The sequence below is a fragment of the Capra hircus genome, chromosome 17 (genome assembly GCF_001704415.2).
Source record: "Capra hircus breed San Clemente chromosome 17, ASM170441v1, whole genome shotgun sequence".
NCBI classification, from domain to species: Eukaryota; Metazoa; Chordata; class Mammalia; order Artiodactyla; family Bovidae; genus Capra; species Capra hircus.
In genome coordinates, this window is record NC_030824.1 from 34,657,127 (window position 1) to 34,680,970 (window position 23,844).

Here is a 23,844-nt window from a genome sequence, read left to right on the forward strand (position 1 = left end):
TGGAGAACCCCATGGACGGAGGAGCCTGGTAGGCTACAGTCCATGGGGTTGCAAAGAGTCAGACATGACTGAACAACTTCATTTTCTTTCTTTCTTCCTTTCTTGCTTTTCAATAAAAAGCTCATGTTATGAGCCACAGTCAGCTCCAGGTCTTGTTTTCACTGAATTATAGCGCTTCTCCATCTTCCGCTGCAAAGGTTATAATCAACCTGATTTTACTATTGACCATCTGGTGACGTACATGTGTAGAGATGTTTTTTGTGTTGTGGAAAATGGTGCTTGCTATGACCAATGAGTTCTCTTGATAAAAATATACTAGCCTTTGACCTGCTTCATTTTGTACTCCAAGGCCAAACTTGACTAATACTCCGGGTATCTCTTGACTTCTTACTTTTGCATCATACCAATCTCCTTTATGAAAAGGACATTTTGGGGGGGGCAGGGTGGGGTTAGGTCTAGAAGGTCATGTAGGTCTTCATAGAGCCATTCAACTTCAGCTTCCTCAGCATCAGTTGTTCAGCTTAGATTTGGATTGTTGTGATGTTAAATGGTTTGCCTTGGAAACAAACAGATCATTCTGTTGTTTTTGAGATTGCACTGAATTACTGCACTTCAGATGCTTTAGTTGACTGTGAGTATTACTCTATTTCTGATAAAGGATTCTTGCCCACAGTGGTCGATTTATTGTTCACATGATTCAAATTTGCTGTCTCCATCCATTTTAGTTCACTGATTCCTAAGATTCTGATGTTCACTCTTGCCTTGACCATGTCCAGTTTACCTTGATATATAGACCTAACATTCTAGATTCCTATGCAACATTGTTATTTACAATGTTGGACTTTATTTTCTCCACCAGACATATCCACAACTGAGCATTTTTTCTGCTTTGGACCATCTACTTAATTTTTCTGGCGCTATTAGTAATTGCCCTCCACTCATCCTAATAGCATATTGGACACTTTCCAACCTGGGAGGGCTCATCTTCTGGGTCATATCTTTTTCCTTTTCATACTGTTTATGGGGTTCTCACAGCAAGAATCGGAGAAAGCAATGGCAACACACTCCAGTACTGTTGCTTGGAAAATCCCATGGGCAGACAAGCCTGGTAGGCTGCCGTCTATGGGATCGCTAAGAGTTGGGCACGACCGAGTGACTTCACTTTCACTTTTCACTTTCATGCATTGGAGAAGGAAATGGAAACCCTCTCCAATGTTTTTGCCTGGAGAATCCCAGGGATGGAGGAGCCTGGTGGGCTGCCCTCTATGCGGTCGCACAGAATCGGACACGACTGAAGCGACTTAGCAGCAGCAGCAATAGTGCAGTGAGAATTGGAGAAGGAAATGACAACCCACTCCAGTACTCTCGCCTGGAAAATTCCATGGACAGAGGAGCCTGGTAGGCTACAGTCCATGGACTTGCAAAGAGTTGGACAGGATTGAACAACTTCACTTTCTTTCTTTCACAGCAAGAAAATTGGAGTGGTCTGCTATTCCCTTCTCCAGTGGACCATGTCTTATAAGAACTCTTCACTATGACCCATCCATCTTGGATGGCCCCGCAAGGTTTGTCGCACAGCTCATTGAGTTACACAAGCCCCTTTGCCATGATAAGGCTGGGATCCATGCAGGGAATCAAGTAGCTTACCAATACTTAATATTAATACATTAAATGTTAGGTTAAGACCCTGGGTTATAAAGAAGAAATATATATTTTAAAACCGAAGTATAATAAATACACTTTATTAAATAAAAGAAAATTTCATGTTTCTCCCCTAGCAGGGGAGACAAAAGGAAAAACTGATAGAGCATATAGTTTTTTCATCAGAAGGTAAGATATATTTTTCAGAAAAAAAAGTGATGTTCATATGACTATTTTTGAACAGTTCTTTCACAAAGACTAACCATTGCAAGTAAGCAAAGTTCCTGTTTCAAGTTAAATAAATTAAGTCTTCAAGCACAGTTTGGTTAATATTAATTGTCATTTCTCAGAAAATGACTTTCAACTCTTTCAAGAAACACTATGTGGCATTTCTGTTTTGTTAAAAGTATAAAGTAAGGATATTTTGTATTGATGATTGAAGGGAAGATCAGTGTTGGGATGTTACTTTGCAGGGAAAAGTAACAATTTAAAAACTATGCAAAGAAAGGCCTAAACAATATTCATTTGATATCCTATGAAGCAATAAATCATTATTTATAGTAAATAATTCTAGTTATTGTGGGATGTTTTCCCATCATCAGACCTATTACACCTTGATTTCTTTTAGATAGCATTGCTCCCTGGTGGACAAAATGCCCTCAGAATTAATCATCTTGAAACCAAAATAAATGACCCATTGAATGAGATGATTTATGAATATCCTTCAGAAAAACAGAGAATGTATGCAAAATGGAAGGGGAAAGATAATGTGTTTGACATAATATAAATTGAGTGATTCTCGGCACAAATGAGAAACACAATCAGATACATTTTGAAGTTTCTCTTGGTTGATGAGAATGGTATCAGTAGGTAAAGAACGATGTTTGTCTTCCTGCTGCTGTGACAGGAGAACATGCATCAAGATCATCTAAAATTGGTTGAAGAACAGAGAACACTTGTGCACTATTGCTGGGAGTGCAGATTGGTTAGGCCATTATGGGAAAGGTACCTCAAAAAATTAAAAATGGAATTACAATATGATCCAGCAATTCTACTTCTGGGTATTACCCAAAAGAAATGACAATAAGATACTAAAAACATATGTACCCTCGTATTTATTGCAGCATATTCATAATAGCCAAGATATGTAAGTAATCTAAATCTAAACCTCCAGCTATATGATGAATAAATCCTTGGAATCTAATGTGTAGCATACTGACTATAGTTAATAACACTATCATATATTGAAAGTTGCAAAGAGGATAAGTCTTAATTATTCTCAACATAAGACCTACAAAAAATTGTAATCATGAGAAGTGAAAGATGTGCCAACAATTAAAAAATAAATTACACCTTTAAGTTTAAAAAGAGATCATCTAAAATTGGATCAAGTTGTTTAATGAATTTTTCTTAAGAATGGAGGATGAATATTCATTCTGAGGGAAAAGTTACTACTTACATTGAAATCTTTACCACTAAAAAGTTATGTAAGAGGACAGTTTGAGGCATCAGATATATTACTTGTAGGGAGTATATTCCAGTAATTTATTTTTCTTCTATAGAGTTACACATTAGAACTTAAATTGTTATATGTTTGAAAGTTTGTCGAAGTATCAGTTACTATTTTATGTTTATAGTAACTTCCAGAATTTGCATCTATGTATTATCATTTTTGTTTCCAAACTCACTCAGTTTAACATGAAAAATCACAAAATATCACCCACATAAAGAGATGTGATCACTGTTTTTAATAGTGAAAGATCTATTTCTATAGAGCAAATTTCAGCTAATGAAATCAGAAATTTTCCCAATGTGTTCACTATAATTAGAAATTACATTTTATTGATTCATTATTCAGCAATCAATTTGTATTTGTATTGTTAAGTTACATGTAAAATGAAATGAATTAAAATATTTGAAGTGCTTATATTATTAAAGAGTTGCTAGTCAATCATACATTATTAAGTTCTGCATATATGACATTGATATATTGCTGCAAGGTAATCAATAATTATTCATGAGAATACACATTGCCTCCATTTAATTTCAAAAGTGCATTTAAGAAAACAAATAGAGTGCAAATAGAATTGATCTGGTATAATGCAATGGCTATAGCATAGTGGGTGTGATAGTCATTCAGTTGCATCTGACTCTTTGCAACCCTATGGACTGTAGCTTGCCAGGCTCCTCTGTCCATGGAATTCTCCAGGTAAGAATTCTGGAGTGGGTTATGTAAAATAACTATTTTTCTCCACATTCTTTTACAACATTTATTTTTTTTTAAGAATTATTGTCAGAAGAACACCTGTCTGGCATTTACACAGCATTGTCATTTGCCAAAAACAAATAAATAAATAAATCTATCCATCTTTCAGCTGACCATTTTAGAGGTGAGTTTTCCTGTCTTTCGGTACTTGGACTTTCTAAGGATTCTAACTATTGATTATGATTGACAAAACCCACAGTTTCATAAATAGCTTACAAATCATTATTTCCCTCAGCAATAGGTTTCTAAATTGAATATCAAAGAGCCTAGGGTTCAGTATGTATGAAATTGTAATCCATTAGAAATACAGTGACTCCGAACTTCAGGTAATGGTTAGAATCTCCATATCAGGTATTACTAATTGTGCTGGCTACATTTTGTTTCCTGAATATAAAGAAATACAACAATTAGACAAGAGTCTCATTAAGGGCCCATGTATATGAATTATCACCTTACAGTTTTACATGATATTTTCATTTGTTAATGTAATATATCCAATGGCCTTTATGAATAAGGATTTGAAGATCAATCTCTCCGTACTAACTGTTCCTGACTAGCTACCTGAACTTGAAGAAGTTAGCTGACCTCCGGAACGCTGTGAGATTATTCTAATGAAGGATATTTGGATATTTAGGAAATGTAAATTAAGAGTTAAAATTTCAAACTCATAGCAACACCCCTTAGGCTCATTGAGAAATATATCCCTGTCTATTTCAGATTATATATGAGATAATTTTTAGTGTTTTCAGTTGCTAATTTTCCAATATGGGAAATAAAAGAGAATCTGAACTCTTGAGTGTTTAAAAATGAATAGAAAATAGTTTGTGTGTGCATTTATGTGCATAAAGACTGCAGGCATCATTCTTTAATGGCATTTATTGTCCCAAATATACTCTTTTAATCAAATCAAGTATGGTCTTGACATAATGATTTCTGTTATTGCTCAATAGTGAAGAAGGTATGTACCATAAGAAAAGCAATTATGCAGCTTACATTTTTCATATATACAAATGTATATAACATAATATTTGCCATACAGGACGTATTTAGAATCACATACTTTTGCAGGATATGTTTTTTAATAGTATAATGACATTGTTCAATGTCCTTATAGAAGTATAAGCCTTAGCATTTGAGACATGTAAAGGATTTTTTATGTCACATGTTATGTTATGGTAATATTTACCACAGAAGAGGAATTACCTATGGAGGGTTTAAGTCACTTGTATTTAGTGAACAAGTTGGCATAATTCTTAGATATGTCCCTTAAAATAACACTGTTACATTTGCCATTTTCTATTTTTTTAATTGAAGTTACAAAGTACTGAGCAGTTTGTACATAAATTGGCAGTAGGAAAAATATATGCTCTGTGACATTAAAGAAAATAATATGTGAATAGAAAAATCCATAAATATCAAGTTTTTGAACATGGAAAAAATACTGAGAATAACAGCATGCTAAATTTACCTACTGTACAACTGGGGATTGGTTAAACAAGCAATGATCCCTTTTAATAGAATAAGAATGATATTGATCTGAATTACTTTGAATGTGATTTCTCAAAATGCAGACATATTTGGAAGATAATTCTTACAAATAATGTGTATTTGAAGATTAAAATAAGATAATATATGTAAAAAGCTCAGCACAGTGTCTGACATCTGTTGGATACTTAACAAAAGAGAGATATTAATAATATAGCCTATACATGATTATTAGGTAATTGCCTTTAGTCCTTATTGCCCCCAAATGTTCAGTCTTAACAAAATATAAATAGCCATAAAAGGAGAACATTCGTTATTTTTAACACTTCTCAATGGGAAGAGCCAAGAATCTCCACATGAGAAGAGAGGAGGGAATATCTATGATAAAGACAATTGGATCACTTTGGTGAATGGACAAACGTTCTTTTATTGACAGAAGAGAGTGAAGCCAATGCTGAGGGGCATGCCACAGCATAACCACACAAAACTGTCCACAGTGATTACATCCTTCTGACTGTAGTAAAACTTCACACCATTTCGGAAAAGTAAAAACTCAATGAAGTTGACAGAGTTTCTAAGCTATTTGTAAGGCATAGTTGATTTAAATTTTCCTCAAAAGCTATTAAAATACTTTCCTGAGAAATACTGGCAGATGATTATTGATTTGTTGTGATCTTTATAGAAGACATTACTTCTGGATCATATTTACAAAATTCTCATTGGGTTTTAATGCATAATGTGCTCTATTTTAACTCAGCTTTTAAGTCACTTAAGAACAGCATGAAAACTGTTTCCTGAAAAGTTTGATCATTCTTTCAGACTCGTGGGACTCTATTTCTCTGCTATATTCTTTAATGTAGCTGTAAGGAAGGACCTCTTAAACAACTGGAAACCTCAAAATTGTGTACTGAATAGATTAATCTTTGTCTCATTTAACAACAGGCCATATACAGATGAAAAGCAGTTGAGAATCCATACTAACTATTGAACCAAGACACATCTTGTCAGTTGAATTTCATTGAAATATAATTCTAAAGTTTGAAAATATGGATTAGTATGACTTTCCAAAATAATATTAGAATAAAAGCATGTGAATATCAAATAATCAATTAAAGATAGAATTGCAAGTTTCCAAGCATTTCAATATATGTATACACGGAAGAAATAAGAATTGTTTTTCATTGGATTTTCATTGCTATGTAAATTAATGTAATTTCAGGTCACTGATATCATGAGGTTGGGATTGGTGTTTCAAGCATAAACAGGCACCAAATGCAAGGAATTAAAAGATTAAAGACTGCATAATTCTTGGCAATGCAATAAACATGTTCCAGCAAATAAGATTAGCAATTAGTCAGGAAGTCCAGAGAATTACTAGTTGAGAAACATTTACCTAGATCAAATGAGGCCATAGTCTACATTTCAAGTACTAGTGACCAAGAAAAGTACAATATTTGATTTTCAGAATTTTGTTATCTAATAATGGGTAAGACATTGCTTTTTGACTCAATATTTTTCTTCTTAATATTGATTTTAAAATATTTGAAATGGCCATTCATAAGTTCCAGTAATATAATATTATAAGGTGATTCCTATAACTGTTCAAGAAAAAATGTAGAGTTCTTCTAAGTAGAGCTAGACAGCAAGTCTTGATGTAACTATACATCTCTGATTTATTTTACTTACAATTCAGTAGTCTAGCAGACATTATGTGAAGATTCTGAACCATGTGTCAGCCAATAACAATGACAGAAGTGACAAGCATCATCTTGAAAATTTTATTACATTATAAAAGAAAACATGTTCCCAGAAAATAGTTGAAAAAGCATAATTTTTACTACTTCAGATGATTTAATTTATGTACTCCAAGGCAATAAAGCATTGAAAGGAAAACTATACTGAATTTATTTCAACTAGAATGGAATTATAAATATGATTTAAGGTTAATCTGAAACACTAGGCCTCTTTATAAGAAGGAATATGTGCCGTCCATATGCTTAAAATGCATGTATCACTTTAATTAACGTCACATAGCTCCTCTTGGGATAGAAATTTTCTTTTGCAACACAAAGTACAAAACTTTGAGCTAATATGAGTGTTTTGAGGATAAATAAGTGTAATGAATTCATATATAAAATAACAAGATATATATAAGTTTGCTGAAAAAGAACACAGTTTGGGAATCCCTGGAAAGGTAGTCTTACCTAATTCATTTGAACAAAATAAACATAGTAAAAATTTTGTAAGTATGTCTTTTCATATTTTTCTGTAATATAAACTCACAGATGATCAAACAAGAAAAAATTGTGTAAATCAGTCAGTTGTGAGAAAATGCACAGAGGAGATTATATTTGCACTTAAGTAAGCAAAATTGGTAACATCAATCTAGCCACCCTCTAAAATGTAACTATCCTTTTATCTTTTCAGGAATACATGTAATCTTTGTAACTTTTCCACAGTTATATATTTTTTATTTATTTGTGTAAAATTCCAAAAAGCTCTAAAAAATATTTTCCTATGCAAAAAGAATGGAGTAAAACTAGACAGTTGTCAAGAGGCACATGAAGAGTTGCACAGAATTGCTAATAATTAAAGAAAAACAAATCAAAGCTACAACGACCTTACACTAATCAGAACAGCAAACATTAAAAAAGTCTACAAATAACAAATATTTCGCGGGTGTGGAGAAAAGGGAAACTTCCTATATGGTTGGTGGGAATGTAAGCCGGTGCAACCACTATGGAAAACAGTATGGAGGTCAAAACAATAAAAATAAAGTTGCTCTATGATCCAGCAATCCTACTGCTGAGCATATGGAGCATCATAATTCAAAGTGATACATGCACCCCTATGTTAATAGCACTATTTGCAATTGCCAAGATATGGAAACAACCTAAATGTTCATAGACAGATGAGTGGATAAAGAATATACAAAACAAATATATATACTCTGCCATAAAATGAATGAAATAAAGCTATTTCATTATTTGCCACAACATGGATGGACCTAGAGATTATCATGCTAGGTGAAGTAAGATAGAGAAAGACAAATGTCATATGATATCACTTATATGTGGAATCTAAAATATGACATAAATGAACTTATCTATAAAACCGAAACAGACTTGTGGTTACCAAGGCAAAGATGGGTGGGTGGAGGGATAAATTAGGAGTTTGGGATTAGCGGACTATCCCGAACTATAAACAAAATAGATAAACAACGAGCTCCTACGGTGTGGCTCAGGGAACCATATTCAATATCCTGTGATAAACTATATGGAAAAAATGAAAAACAATGTACACACACACACAGAGGTATATGAAATCACTGTGCTATGTAGCAGAAATTAGCACAATATTGTAAATCAACTATCCTTCAATAAAATAGATAAATAAATAAACAGCGCAATTGTGTTTTGCTCCATTGTCAGATTTGAGACTACTACACTTTGGGGAAGGAATAAGTGGGCAAGGATGCCCACAACATAAACTAAGAATGGACAGACCAGAAGGATTAAACTTGGAAAAATCTGTGAAATTCCTATCATTACAATCAGTAGAAGCACACACTAATGGGAACTTTTTGTTCACATATTACAATCTACTTAGAATAATATTATCTCAATTAATGCATTTCAAATAAGAGTCTCTTTGTGGGGTAAAGAAACTTCCTATGTCAGACTAAGATTGACTATGCCATAGAAAAAGTTATCACCAACTTCTAATATATAAATATATATTTTCTTGCTCTTTCAGAGAAAATATAATGAGATGGCAGTGACTAAATAGTTGGTTCTCCACAAAGCATAGTTTTAAAAGGATCCTCTCCTAAATTATAGATGTGACAGAACACCTACTCTTATAGGCAATGGTTGGTGGAGGAATTAAATGAAAACATCTCAGGGAATGAACAGAAAGTTATGTTGAATTTTCCAAAAACACTGTATAAAGAAAGGAAACCTTGACAAATTTCAATTGCCTTGGAGAGTTCCCAAAGCATTCAAAATGACTTTAAAATCATGTTGAAAACTGTGAAGTTTTATTGTTTTTCTCATTTCAATTATACTTTCAAGGTAGCATCAATTTGTTTTTCTTATATACTTACTCAATTGTATGAAACTATGATCTTAAAGTTGTCACTCCTTACCTTTGATTCTTGAACGTTCTTGACTTTTTTCCTGCTGGAAATAAAACAAAAATAGTTCAAACTTTGTAAGCATTTTATCAACAATGTGATATAAAGTAACACTTTAACTAAAGTCTTGTCAAAATATTTCACTGTACATATACCCGAGTCATTGTAACATAATTCTCACTTTAAAGACATGTCAAATCTTTTATCAGAGCAGTAATCACTGTTAATGTACATAAATGTTTCTAAGAAACCAATACATTGCACAAATGATTTGATAAATAAATACTTAATGAGTAATAAATACATTATTGTGTCTCCAAAATGTCTTGGTCCATTTTATTTAATCCCAACAGATATTAAATCACATCTTCAGAATTTGCTATTAGTGTCTTTATGTTAATTTTATGCTTTTGGTGAGGAAAAATGTTTAATGACAAGCAACGGGGAATTCACTAAAACACACACACACACACACAAAGATATTTCAAATGTCTTTCCTTCAGTTTAGCTTAAAACTGTTCCCTGTCTTGCTTCTCTGAGGCTAAAGTTGACAATAATTCTATTATTTATTCGAAGCTGCTTCAGGCAGACTGGTCTTTCAATCTGACATGCTCATTAGTTACCAGGCAACCCCAGAAGAATTTGTTTGCTTTCGAGTTTTTAAGTAGAAATTGTGAACTCTACAACTTCTCGATTAATACGCAGGCAGTTTACTCTGAGTAAAGCTTTCAGGTTCTCAAACAAAAAATAATTTTGAAATATGTTTCTAACTAAAAGTCACACACAGATATGCAGAATTATATGAATGTCAATAAATTTTGATAGCATTTATGAACATAGTAAAAATATGAAAATTATTTTGCTGCAAGTATTCATCCCAGAGTCAGATTGAGAATAAAAATGCATATTGACAGGCTAAACATTCCCTATATTAAGCCCATGCTTGTGTGCCCAGACCTAGTTCTTTACCTAGGTCTGGTTTTATAAATGCTGGTGATAAACCAGGTCTGATTCATATGATGCATCTTGTGTGGGAAGTGTCTGTGACTCTAGGTATCTGATCAACCTTGAGAAATGGTAGCGCAGCAAGTGTGATAACATTTGAAGATAATCATTGCTAGTTTGATGATTACCAGTCGCCATTAAATGAATTGCAAAATTTTTAAAAATGCATCTTGATAGATGTATATTCATTGAAACATGCTAACCAAGTGTATAATTCTATTAAGCTAATATTTTATATTCTAAATCTTTTAGCCCATCAAGACTTCGTATTTAAATTCTGGACTGTATTCTGTGAATTAATCATATTTTAATTATGATGTACTTTTAATTTAGAGTATATGTTGCTCATTTAAACTAAAATTCTAATAAAAATTATATATATTTATAAATAATAATTACATGCTTTAAAAGTACATTATTGTTTCATAATTATAGGACAAGTTGATTTAAATTTTCAAAATGGTTACTAATGAAAAAATTATCTCTATTTCTCTCCTTCTATTTCGACACTTTTTCATTCATTTAGTCATTCATTCTTTCAGCAAATGTGTATTGATCACTTCTATGTGCCAGACATTGCTCTAAGTGATAAATGATGAACACAACAAACAAAAATATGTCCTCATGAACCATGATTATTGCATAAATGGCAGTAAGTTCTATTTATCAAAAGATATACCATACAAGGTGTAGTTTAGAGTGACTACAATTTTATACAATGATAAATAATTTTGAATAAAATTTTGAGGGAAATGAGAAGATGATCCAAGCATATATCTGGGGAAAACATGTTTTAAGAGAGAAAAACAGTTACAAACTCCCTGTGATACAGCAGGTCTTGACACTGTCAAAAATACCAAGGAAACTTGTGTAACTGGGCAGGCTGAGTAAGAGGAATTTAACACAAAGTTTCAGTCAAGAAAATAAGAGTTGTAGACAGATGAGCACTGAGGGCATTGGTTAGTGCTTTTGTTTTTGCACTGAGAGAGTTCAAAAACACATTGAAGGTTTCTTCTCAGAGGAGCAACACCATGAGAATTACATTTACACAGACTCATTTTGCCTATAGAGAATAGTTTGAACAAGGAAGGGACAAAATTAGAGGGACCAATAGAGAAAGTATTGCAGGAATCCTGATGGCAGATGATGGCTCAGAATGGTGTGGTACCAGTGGAGTGGCAAAACTAGTTATAACTAAAAAGGCTTCTGGATAGAATAAGTGTTGATGTGAGACACAGAACTGATGAGGATGATCTCAAGGGTCTGAGCCCCTAGGAGAATGCGTTATCTCTATCATAAGGAAGATGGCCAAGTCAGAAGCACTTTTATCCTCTTCTGGCTTGCCTTCTGGTGCTGTCCCGCTTTGCATTTTTCTCTTGTCTGGCTGCTCCTTTTCTGTCTCCTTTACTGATTCTTTCATGTGTCCTCAGTTTCCAACTACTAGTTTCCTAGCTATTGAATCCTTATCTTTCTTCTGTATACCTTATTCCTTTGCTCACCTTACCTAGTCTTCTGGTCTTAGGTGCCATATTTTTCCTGAAGATTCTCAAACTTGTATCTCTAGCTAATCCTCAGCATTGAACTTCAGATTCAAATATTCAGCTTTATTTTTTACATCTCTACATGAATAGCTAATAATAGCCCACTTATCATGTCTAAAATTAAACTTTTGATCTTCCCTTATGTCTTTGATCATCTTTCTCATCTTTCTCATCTCTTTATCCTTCTAGTTGTTTAGACACTTACAATAATGCTGTTTCTTAAGAGCAAAACCCTGAAATTTAATGGTTTTGATATTCAACTCTGATTTTACTTTGAATATCACTCTGATGATGCAAAGTAGGATGATGGTCAAAGTGCCTGGAATTCATGGGAGATAGTTCAACAAAATGTATAAATTTATAAATCATCAACCTATGGATAAGTCATCATTCAGAGATTATATAAGCATTGCATATATAGAGATGAATATTGTAAACAATTCAAGAAATAAATAAGGTCAAATCAGACAGTTATTTTGACAATATCCACCAGATGAACTGACATAGGTGAAAACATTTACTTCAAAAGAAACACATTCTTGGCTTGGAAGTACATTTTAAGTTATTCAAGGAAGGAGATGATGATTGACAGGTATATGAAGGGGTAAAAATGAAATGGGAGAAATGTAATTGGGAAAGAAAAGTCCAGGATGGTCTGTAGCTGAAGAATGAAGGGAAGTCCATAGAGGCATTGTGTTTGTTTTTGCTTTTTTGTCTTTTGTTTTATTTTTGTACATTTATAATATATTATTTATGTCAGTGAGAACTGAGAATGTCTAAATGATGGGAGATACAGAGCAGAAACAGAGAGGATTAAGACAAAAGGGAGAGATGATTAGACTAACTTTACAAGGCTACTAAAAAGGAAGATGTGATAGAAAACATGAGTGGGTGGGGGGGAATTTTAGTTAGAAATACAACCAGTTCCTCTAACATAACCAGTGGGCACAGGAATACATTGTTATAGGTGCAAGAAGTTTGTAGTTTTGATATGATAAATCAAACATGCTTCATTTATGATGATTTATTTTCTTTATGTAGCTGAAGGAAAATCCACTGAATGGTGAAGGAGGATGGTTTGTTAGAAATTTGAGGAGTGGCTAGATTTTAAATGCACTATTGAGTAAAACAGCTTTGGTTTCTGAAGTCCTAGTTGATTTTTGGCATCATAAATATACAGTGATACTGATTTAAGGCATTTTAACTCCAACCAAATAAGCTTAATACTCACTGACATTGCATTTATTTATTATTTTTATGAATACAAATTCTCTATTTTGTACAATTTTATATAATTATACTGATAAATTACCAGTGAAATATTCTTAAATAGTCTACAAATGAGAAATTTGTAAGAAGCCTAAATTTATAGAAAATAAATTACCAATTAATTTTATGAACTGGGAATAATAGGAACAGACTTGTAATGTAGAAAGATTAAAAGGATAATATATCTTATTTATTCTTAAACTTGTATTAGACTCCGTCAGTGTAAATATATATAGATATGTGTGTGCATATATATATATATATACTTCAGTATTTTCAAGGTAATAACTGTTCCAATTTATTTTTATGATGAAAATATTGCATTGTTCACTTGGCAATATATATTTTTCACAATTTTATTGCACAAAGTATTACTTCAGATTTTAAATGTTAGTTTTTAAATGTGGAAATGTTAAGAAGGAAACTGAAATTGTTTAATTATGCAATGAGAGGTCAGAAAGATTTGCTATTCTTTCTTCATGATACATTTGAGAAACATTCTTACATTATGAAAATTTAGGTCTCATACATAATAGCAGAAATGCCATTCTCTTGGTATAACTGAATTGTAATATTCTTCCAAAAGATTTTCTGCCAATGTGATCTTATCTTAAAATAAGAAATATATATTTGGCCACATATCAAAGCTAAATAATAGCAAATGATTCGTGTATTACTTTGTTCCTCATCATTTCTTGGAAGAATCCCAAAGTGCTATCTTTCATTTATAAATAGACTCCATGAAATTCTGCTCAGTGGTAGAAATGGGCAAATAGATCCTTTCAGACAGTGTGCTAAAGATTAAAAAAGACAATCTGGGTGAAAGTATGGATTCAGAAGTAATACATGATTGAAAGATACAATTTCTTCAATATTAAACAAAATACAACATAATGAGTAGAACATATCTAAGCCAGGGTAAAATTTTCAAGCTGGAAACAAATTTTCAAGCTGTAATTTTTCAAATGAGATATGGTGGTCCTAAAATATCTAGTCAAACTGAAATACAGCCAAATAGCATCAACACACAATAATAAGGAGAATGTTATAACTCCAGAAGATAAAATTATGAATGTTTCCTTTCTAGTATTTGAATTTTCGTATGACATTTACTAACATCTGATGATGCTTATACCCTAAATAATGTCTTATAATCAAACACTAAAACTGTATATCTGGCCACAACAGCTTCATACACAATTTATCCAATTTCTCCCTTTTTGTCGTGAAACACATGCTCTCTGGGAAGAGAAGAAACCATTTAAATGGTGAATGCATCAAGTTCATCATAAAGCACTGAGTTATAATCATTGGACTATCAATAAATGGTCTTCCTCTTCCATATTATAAAGCTTAAAACACTTTAAGGAAAAGTCATGAACACTATACAGGTTATACCCATGGATAATCTTTTTTAAAATTTGTATATATATGATACTAGTTTAATGAGATTACTTATGCACCCTTTGATTAGTATCAGGACTCCCACAGGCTTCTCTCCACATAGAGGGACATAAGAATGAAATGAGTGCAGGTAGAATTGAATTGGTTCCTTAGGAAAGTATACCAATTATCTCTCTGAGTTTGAGATTCTGTACTAAATCTCTCATTGGATATACATGATGATAACCAGTGTATAGCTATGTGATAGAAGCAGGGCTCAGCAAGAGTGTAAAAGGCAAGCATCTCCTCTTTTTATCACTTCAAGAATGATAAAGAAAAGTTTTCTAATTTGCTTTCGTTTTTCCTCAGCCCTACATGACTCGGTTTGCATTTCACTATTAAATGAAAGTCTGTGGTGGGACTTCCCTGGTGGTCCAGTGTCTACAATTCTGATCTCCTAATGCAAGGGTCCAATCCCTTGTCAGGGAACTAGAGCCCGCATGCCACAACTAAGAACTGGTGCAATCTAATTAAATAAATATTAAAAAAAAGAAAGCCATGATAAGTCCACGCTGCTGCTGCTGCTGCTAAGTCGCTTCAGTCATGTCCGACTCTGTGCGACCCCATGGACTGCAGCTTACCAGGCTCCTCCATCCATGGGATTCTCCAGACAAGAGTATTGGAGTGGGGTGCCATTGCCTTCTCCCATGCTACTTAGATCATTAACATGATAATATTAGAAAATTGTTTTCTTCTTAAGTCCCCTTTAGTTGAATGGATGGCATAGATTGAGAGGCGATAAACTTCACCTCTTTAAGTTGAGAAGGACTTGCCTGGTGGTCCAGTGGTTAAGACTCCATGCTTCCGCGGAAGAGGGTGCAGCTTCCATCCTTGGTTAGAGAACTAAGATCTCACTTGCAAGGGGCACACCCCACCCCCCAACAGTAATAAAATAAAGTTAGGAGGAAGCAAACGCATTTTTATTTATTTACTTTTCTTTGCCTATAGCTTGTAGTGAAGGACACACTCAAATTGTGTTTAGGTTGATCATGTACTGAGAAAAAAAAATTCTGACATGAACTTTAAGAAAATTCAAATGTATAGAAGTGTTTTACTGGTATATTGAATAAAGTCCATAATGAATTAACTAAACTCAAAATTAAAAAGTAACAAAAGATAAAATAAACAATGTCTGGTGAAGTAATTTAGCTCCAGTTCCTATGATCCACACTTATTCTTGAAGTAATTAATGTCACCATTCACAAAAGGGGGCTTTATGTGTACATATAGTAGTGCCATAGAAGCTCAGATAAATGTATGCAAATTTAAAATTATGACCAAATACCAATAGATCCTAATTGTGAAAATAGTCAAAGGATGTCCATATAAATGCTTATGGCAAACATATACAAAGATTTATTAACTGTTGAAGCCTGGCTAATTTCAAATCTTTCTCAGAACTCTCGCCTTCTCTTTGCCTCCCAAATACCAACAAACAAAATTTGTGAGTTGATAATTTGCAGTAGAGTACTGATGTTCGATACAAATTTATTTAACATTTCCATGTGCTAAGTGGTAAAAATATAAAAATTAAATATTTTCAAAAACATTCATTAGAGCTATTCAATTATATAGATTGTAAATTCAAGGAGATTGGGAATAGGAGACCATTTAAGTGGAGTAATGCAATCCACTGCAATTTTATAACAAATCTATGCTATGCTCTTCTGATGCATGCATACCCATGAACACACAAGCTCCCTCTCCAAGGCCTTCAATACACACATATGCACAACACATACACATGCACAAACATGTACATACTTTTCCTCAAACATATTTTCTTGGTGGCAATTTAATTTTAAAATGTCTGGAAAATAAAAGATACCAGCAATCATAAAGCAGTATATCTGGCCTCCTAAATCTTAAGTTTATCAGTGAAACTTTAATAAACTGTAATGGTGAATTTTCAGTCTTACTAAGTTTAATCACAATCTTCCTATCTTTGATTTGAGATCACTCCTCTTGGAATTCGCATCGTGTTTCTATTTAATACCCCCTTTCAACACGCTTCAGTTCCTGAGCATTCCATCTAAAACTGTACCTCCATTACTAAATATCTGATTTTTTAACTTTTTGTTCATTACTCACAGAAGTTATCGCTTTCTATGATAACAAAAGGATTTATATGCACATGATGTGTTCCATTTACTAGAATCTATGTTACTCATGACTTAACTGGCGTATACACAGTGTCTAGAATAGTATCCGCAAATGGCGCCATTTCTAATACAATGTCTGAATTCTAGATTTTAACATCCCAATGGAGTGACAGGCAAAATCCAATTTATATATATATATATATATATATATATATATATATATATATATGTGTGGAATTATATATAAAATCTAGAGAGCATGGTTAAGGGAGTAATGCATTGTCTCTTAGTCAAGTGAATGGAAGCTTTGTGAATGTGGAGAACTGAGGAATATACAGAGAAGATGTTTTAGTAAAAAGTAGCTGAGCTCTACAGTGAAGCGAAGGGAAGGATTCTCTGCAGTAGACACAGCACAAATAAAGTTAAGAACCTATGAGACCGTATGATAGCACTGTAAAACTACAGACTGTGGTAGTGTAGAGTTGGGATGGTAAACATTAAATAGAGTTGGGCAACTAATAAGTTTCAGCTCTTTATCAAGTGAAAGTAATTTTATTAATTTTAAAAGAAATATCAGATATATTAATAGTCTAGCATTTATTAACACATAAAATTTGATTAAAATATTTGCTATTATATATATATTTATATTTATCTCTTGTAGAAAGAGAGAGGGATCTAGCTCTATTTAGACATTCAAAAAACACCAATACAGTATACTAACACATATATATGGAATTTAGAAAGATGGTAATGATAACCTTGCATGTGAGACAGCAAAAGAGACACAGATGTATAAAACAGACTTTTGAACTCTGTGGGAGAGGGAGAAGGAGAGGATGGGATGATTTGGGAGAATGGCATTGAATCATGTATACTATCATGTAAGAAACAAATTGCCAATCTAGGTTCGATACAGCATACAGGATGCTTGGGGCTGGTGCACTGAGATGACCTAGAGAGATGATATGGGGAGAGAGGTGGGAGGAGGGTTCAGGATTGGGAACTCATGTACACCCATGGCAGATTCATGTCAATGTACGGCAAAACCAGTATTGTTAAGTAAAATTAAAATAAAATAAAATAAATTAAATACAATCTGCAAAAGCTATAGAATGTCAATCTACAGGTGCTTCTCTTTTGGCTTAATATGTTGGTGTGACATTAATTCCAAAGTAAAAATTGTCATTGCTTCTTATTATTTATTCATACTATATTCAATATTTTATAGGACTTTAATGAAGAAAAGATAAAGAGAGGTTAATGAATAATGGATTAATGGATAGTTTCACTGTTACTTCATATTCTGAAGTCCATAAGTTTAGAAATTTTATTAAAATGATGGAGATTTATTTGTATTTAAAATGAAATCAACTACTATTGTGATAAATATATAATGAACTACATTCTTGCATTGTCTAATTATAAACATCAGAAAAACTTTTATTTGATTATTTGTATACGTTCAAATTAAGTATATAAGATATGAATAAACAATCACTACATATAGATGTCAAATATAATCCATAAGAATTTGCACAAAGTGTCACAAAAGACATTGTTGGTTGATTGACTTATAAAAGATATAAGCAAACTAGATCTTCAAAGATAAGCATTTAACTAGGTGAATTACAAGTATCCAGGGCAGGGAAAGCAGCATGTGGAAATTAGGAATTAGGTAATGAGATGTTTTAGATAGGAAATATCACAAAGACTCATAGGCACAGCAGCCAGTTAAAATAATCAAAAGGGAAATTATGCAGTAAAAAGCCTATACATGCTACAAACATATATGGACTTTCCTTTCTATATTAGTGGACAAGATTATTCATTCAATTTACAATGGATAAAGATTTGAGGATATTAAGAAAATTCTAGAGGAAAGAAAATATTCTATTACCTAACCTATAATCTTAAGATAAAATGACAAGTCTATAGACCATTATTAGAGCATCATTGTTTTATACCATTAGACTTGAATAAGATATGAAAGAAATCTAAAATTAATATATGTTCTTCTTAGGTCACTTTTTTGAGATATACATTTGAAATAGAAAGAAAATGAAACAAAATTAATTTTCATAACATTAATTATATTTATTAGAGCATCATTATTTTATACCATTAGACCTGAGTTAAGATATGGGGGAAATCTAAAATTAATATATGTTCATAGGTCACTTTTTTGAGGATATACACTTGAAATAGAAAACAAAACAAAATTAATTTTGATAACATTAATTATATACAGTAGACAACAGCCCATTTTGAATCATATCTACAGAAAATTTGGAAACATTTAAAAGTACATGTATTTAATTTTTTGAATATTATTTATTAAAGAGTCAGACATGACTGAGAGACTGAACTGAACTGAACTGAAAAAGAAAACAGTGGAAATTGAATTTTTAATTGATAAAACATATTCAAATGGTTTTGGGGTTCATTATTTATCTTATTTTGTGTAAATAAATTTGATAAGTGATTGAAAAATATTCATCTCCTTATATTCCATTTTAATAAGGTGTTGACATTCCAAACTACTCATTCTTTAAATATAGACTTATTTTGAATCTGTATTACCAGCCTCATGCTTTCTGGATTAATTACAGATAACAATCAAATTCTGATCTCAAAAGTTAACATTCTATTTGGAGAGCATGGCAACTCTTATTACAAAACAATCAAAACATTTACAAGATGATGTGCTAAAAAGAAAGGGAGGGTCAATTGCCTATGCAAAGAGAGAATTCTTTGTGAAAGTGCTGCTTGAGCTGAGACTTAAAGGATGGCAAAATAATTTGCCAGGAAAAAAAAATTATTCTGTATAAAGACAGAACTGAAAACTATTTAATCCTTTTGGAAGAACTGTGAATAATTAATCATAACTTAACTCTATATTTCTTTAAACATGAGGAAAGTATAAACTATATTCAAAGGAGTTCTTCTATGTTAAGAGGAAAATTTATGCCCTCTTAATATAGCTGAATTTTTAAGAGTCATATGAATTACATTAAATAAACACATCAATTATTACAACACTACAACAGTTTTTACAGTGTGTTTTTGGAGTGTGAGGAATAATGATGATTTTTCCTAACATAAATCACTAATTAAATGATTTGGAATAAGTAGAAATATAAATCACTAATTAAGTAATGATTTTGACTTAGAAATTAGTGAAGTGGATTTAAATTGAAGACATTTACATTATATTTTTTCCCTTTTATGTTTATCCTTCAATTTATTTGGATTAGTAGTTTATTGTCTATAAAAGTCCCTATTATAGGAATCTAATGATTTGATTTTTAAATTTCCAGTGATCTGGAATATAATAAAACTTACAGAGACTGCCAATAAATAACATTTATTATTGAGAACATAATTGTCAATAAATTGTATTCTGCAATGAAGAAACTGCAAACACTTATAGTCACGATGCAGATCAATCAAAACTAAGATAAGATACTCTGGGTGCAGGCATCCAAGAAACTTGATGGGGAAGATAAGCATAAGGGAATCAGAAGTTTGGAGATTAAGTATCAACACATTCATTGCCCTCTCATTAGGCAGAGAGATTGGTTCTAAGTGTCAATGGAAAGAAGATTGAGGTTTGAGGAATACAAACAGAAGAGGAAGAGAAAGAATACCGAGAGGAGAAGAAAGGGGAGGAGGAAGAGAAGGAGGAGAGATTAAAGCACTCACATCAGTCTAGGTGGCAAGCAATTTTTAAGTTCTTTACATATTTCATCTCATTTGAGGTGAGCAAAAGTCATCTCTAGCTTCTCCTACTTGCATTCTAAACCGATGGATTCATGAAGTTCTCTAGGGGTGAAGACCATGAAAGTACAAAAGTATTTTCCAGCAAATGTGATTACATGAGACTGGAGCCCAGATCAAGAGTTAAACTTCCATTATAAAAAGACCAGAATTGAAAGAGACACGTGTACCCCAATGTTCATCACAGCACTGTTTCTAATAGCCAGGACATGGAAGCAACCTAGACATCCATCAGCAGACGAATGGATAAGAAATATGTGGTACATAAACACAATGGAGTATTACTCAGCCATTAAAAAGAATACATTTGAATCAGTTCTAATGAGGTGGAAGAAACTGGAGCCTATTATACAGAGTGAAATAAGCCAGAAAGAAAAACACCAATACAGTATACTAACACATATATATGGAATTTAGAAAGATGGTAATGGTAACCCTGTATGTGAGACAGCAAAAGAGACATAGATGTATAGAATGGTCTTTTGGACTCTGTGGGAGAGGGAGGAGGAGAGGATGGGATGATTTGGGAGAATGGCATTGAAACATGTATAATATCATATAAGAAATGAATCGCCAGTCTAGGTTTGATGCAGGATATAGGATGCTTGGGGCTGGTGCACTGGGATGACCCAGAGAGATGGTATGGGGAGGGAGGAGGGAGGGGGGTTCAGGATGGGGAACACATGTACACCTGTGGTGGATCCATGTTGATGTATGGCAAAACCAATACAGTATTGTAAAGTAAAATAAAGTAAAAAATAAAAATAAAAAAAGAGAGAGAGAGAGAGAAGCTGCCCGGTTGGGCTCTCTCTAGAATAGGTTAAAGAATATTTGATAGGATTTTCATTAATGCTTAGACAGGTAGGTGGTAACATTTATTACAATATGAACCTAATTTTCAGCAAAAAGTGACACCTGTGGTATTATTTTTACAATTGTTTTTTTTTTCAACTTTATTGAGGAATAATTGATTAAAATAATTGTATATATTTAAGTTAAACTAAGGTCCGTCTGGTTAGTTCAGCTCAGTTCGGTTCAGTCGCTCAGTCGTATCTGACTTTTTGCGACCCCGTGAATTGCAGCACACCAGGCCTCCCTGTCCATCACCATCTCACGGAGTTCATTCAGATTCACGTCCATCGAGTCAGTGATGCCATCCAGCCATCTCATCCTCAGTCGTCCCCTTCTCCTCCTGCCCCCAATCCCTCCCAGCATCAGGGTCTTTTCCAATGAGTCAACTCTTCGCATGAGGTGGCCAAAGTACTGGAGCTTCAACTTAGCATCATTCCTTCCAAAGAAATCCCAGGGCTGATCTCCTTCAGAATGGCCTGGTTGGATCTCCTTGCAGTCCAAGGGACTCTCATGAGTCTTCTCCAACACCACAGTTCAAAAGCATCAATTCTTTGGCACTCAGCCTTCTTCACAGTCCAACTCTCACATCCATACATGACCACAGGAATAATTGATGCTTTTGAACTGTGGTGTTGGAGAAGACTCTTGAGAGTCCCTTGGACTGCAAGGAGATCCAACCAGGCCATTCTGAAGGAGATCAGCCCTGGGATTTCTTTGGAAGGAATGATGCTAAGCTGAAACTCCAGTACTTTGGCCACCTCTTGTGAAGAGTTGACTCATTGGAAAAGACCCTGATGCTGGGAGGGATTGGGGGCAGGAGGAGAAGGGGACGACTGAGGATGAGATGGCTGGATGGCATCATGGACTCGATGGACGTGAATCTGAATGTACTCTGAGAGTTGGTGATGGACAGGGAGGCCTGGCGTTCTGCTATTCATGGGGTCGCAAAGAGTTGAACATGACTGAGCAACTGAACTGAACTGAAGATATACATTATTCCCCAGGTGGTGTTTGTGGTAAAAGAACCCACCTGCCAACGCAGGAGATGGAAGAGACACAAGTTTGATTCTTAGGTCAGGAAGATCCCCAGAAAGAGGTCATGGTAACCCTCTCCAGTATTCTTACCTGGAGAATCCCTATGGACAGAGGTACCTGGCGGGCTATAGTCCTTGGGGTTGCAAAGAGTTGGACATGACTGAAGGGACTTTGTACATACACATGCAAGGTATACATCCTTATGATGTTATAAATGTTCTCAAAAGGATACGCAGTATGGAATGATTACCAAAACCAAGATAATTAATACATTTATAACATTGCATGGTCAATTATTTTTGGATGTGGTAAAAATGTTTAAAATCTCTAAGCAAATTTCAAGTCATATACTGGTATCTGCAGGGAATTAAGTCCAGGACCCCAAGTATGCCAGAAGAATTTGACAAAAAAATAAATTCATGACAAATATATTGTCACAAGTGTATGGCCTAAATAACAAGGACAAAAAAAAAAATTAAAGCTAGTTTCCTGTTAGGGTAAATGGAGAGATATAGCCTATTAACTTGTGCTTTGGGAGGAGACACATTAGAAACCAAAGGGAACTGAGCTTAATCTACATGTTGTCCTTTGAGAAGATAAAAATGTTAATGAAATTAATAGATCAATAAATAGAGTATAAACCTGGGTTTTAGTTTTAAATATATATTTTCTATGATCATGATAAAACCAAACCATAACATTTAAACCAATCAAAGGAAAATATACAATGAAAGGAAGAAACAAGAAAAAGTAGAACATAAAATTGTAGTAAAACTCGTATGAAATATAAATGGGAGATGGTGAAAACAAAACCAATGCAAGAATAGTAATAATAGTTATAAACTATTTAAACTCACCATTTAAAACTCTGATAGGTCAAAAGATAAGATTTAGCAGCATGCAATTTTCAAGAAGCATTCTTGTCCTTTAAAAGGACAAGATTGTATACTTGTATCTATCTTTCTGTACATCTTACTATCTATTTATTTATCTATTCCAAATAAGAACAAAGATATTTTGCATAGCATTACTAGAATCTGAAATAAAATGCTTGTAAAAATATACAAACAGGATTAAGTAATTAGAAGAAACATATAGTCTTAAGAGAAAGTATGGAACAAGAAGATATACCTATCATCAGCATTTATTCATCTAAATGACTGAACACTAAATTAATATACAAATTAATTATATAACATAATGATTTAATAGAGATATAAGAAGATATATCTACAAATAGATCAATGAGTGGTGTTGCTTTTAACAGCCTCTCAGGAACTGAATATTCAA

The 23,844-nt window shown here is 33.2% G+C and overlaps 1 protein-coding gene across 2 annotated transcripts in view; it reads right to left on the reverse strand.

Annotated features, from left to right (window-relative positions):
* FSTL5 (follistatin like 5) overlaps positions 1-23,844 on the reverse strand; it is an 863,982-nt gene that overhangs the window by 756,619 nt on the left and 83,519 nt on the right. Inside the window, exon 2 of one of the 2 annotated variants that reach the window (XM_018061498.1) lies at positions 9,540-9,570. In XM_018061498.1, the coding sequence (XP_017916987.1) occupies positions 9,540-9,570 (31 nt within the window). Of the gene's footprint in view, positions 1-9,539; positions 9,574-23,844 lie in introns of both variants that reach the window. The other variant, XM_018061497.1, reaches the window with a different exon arrangement.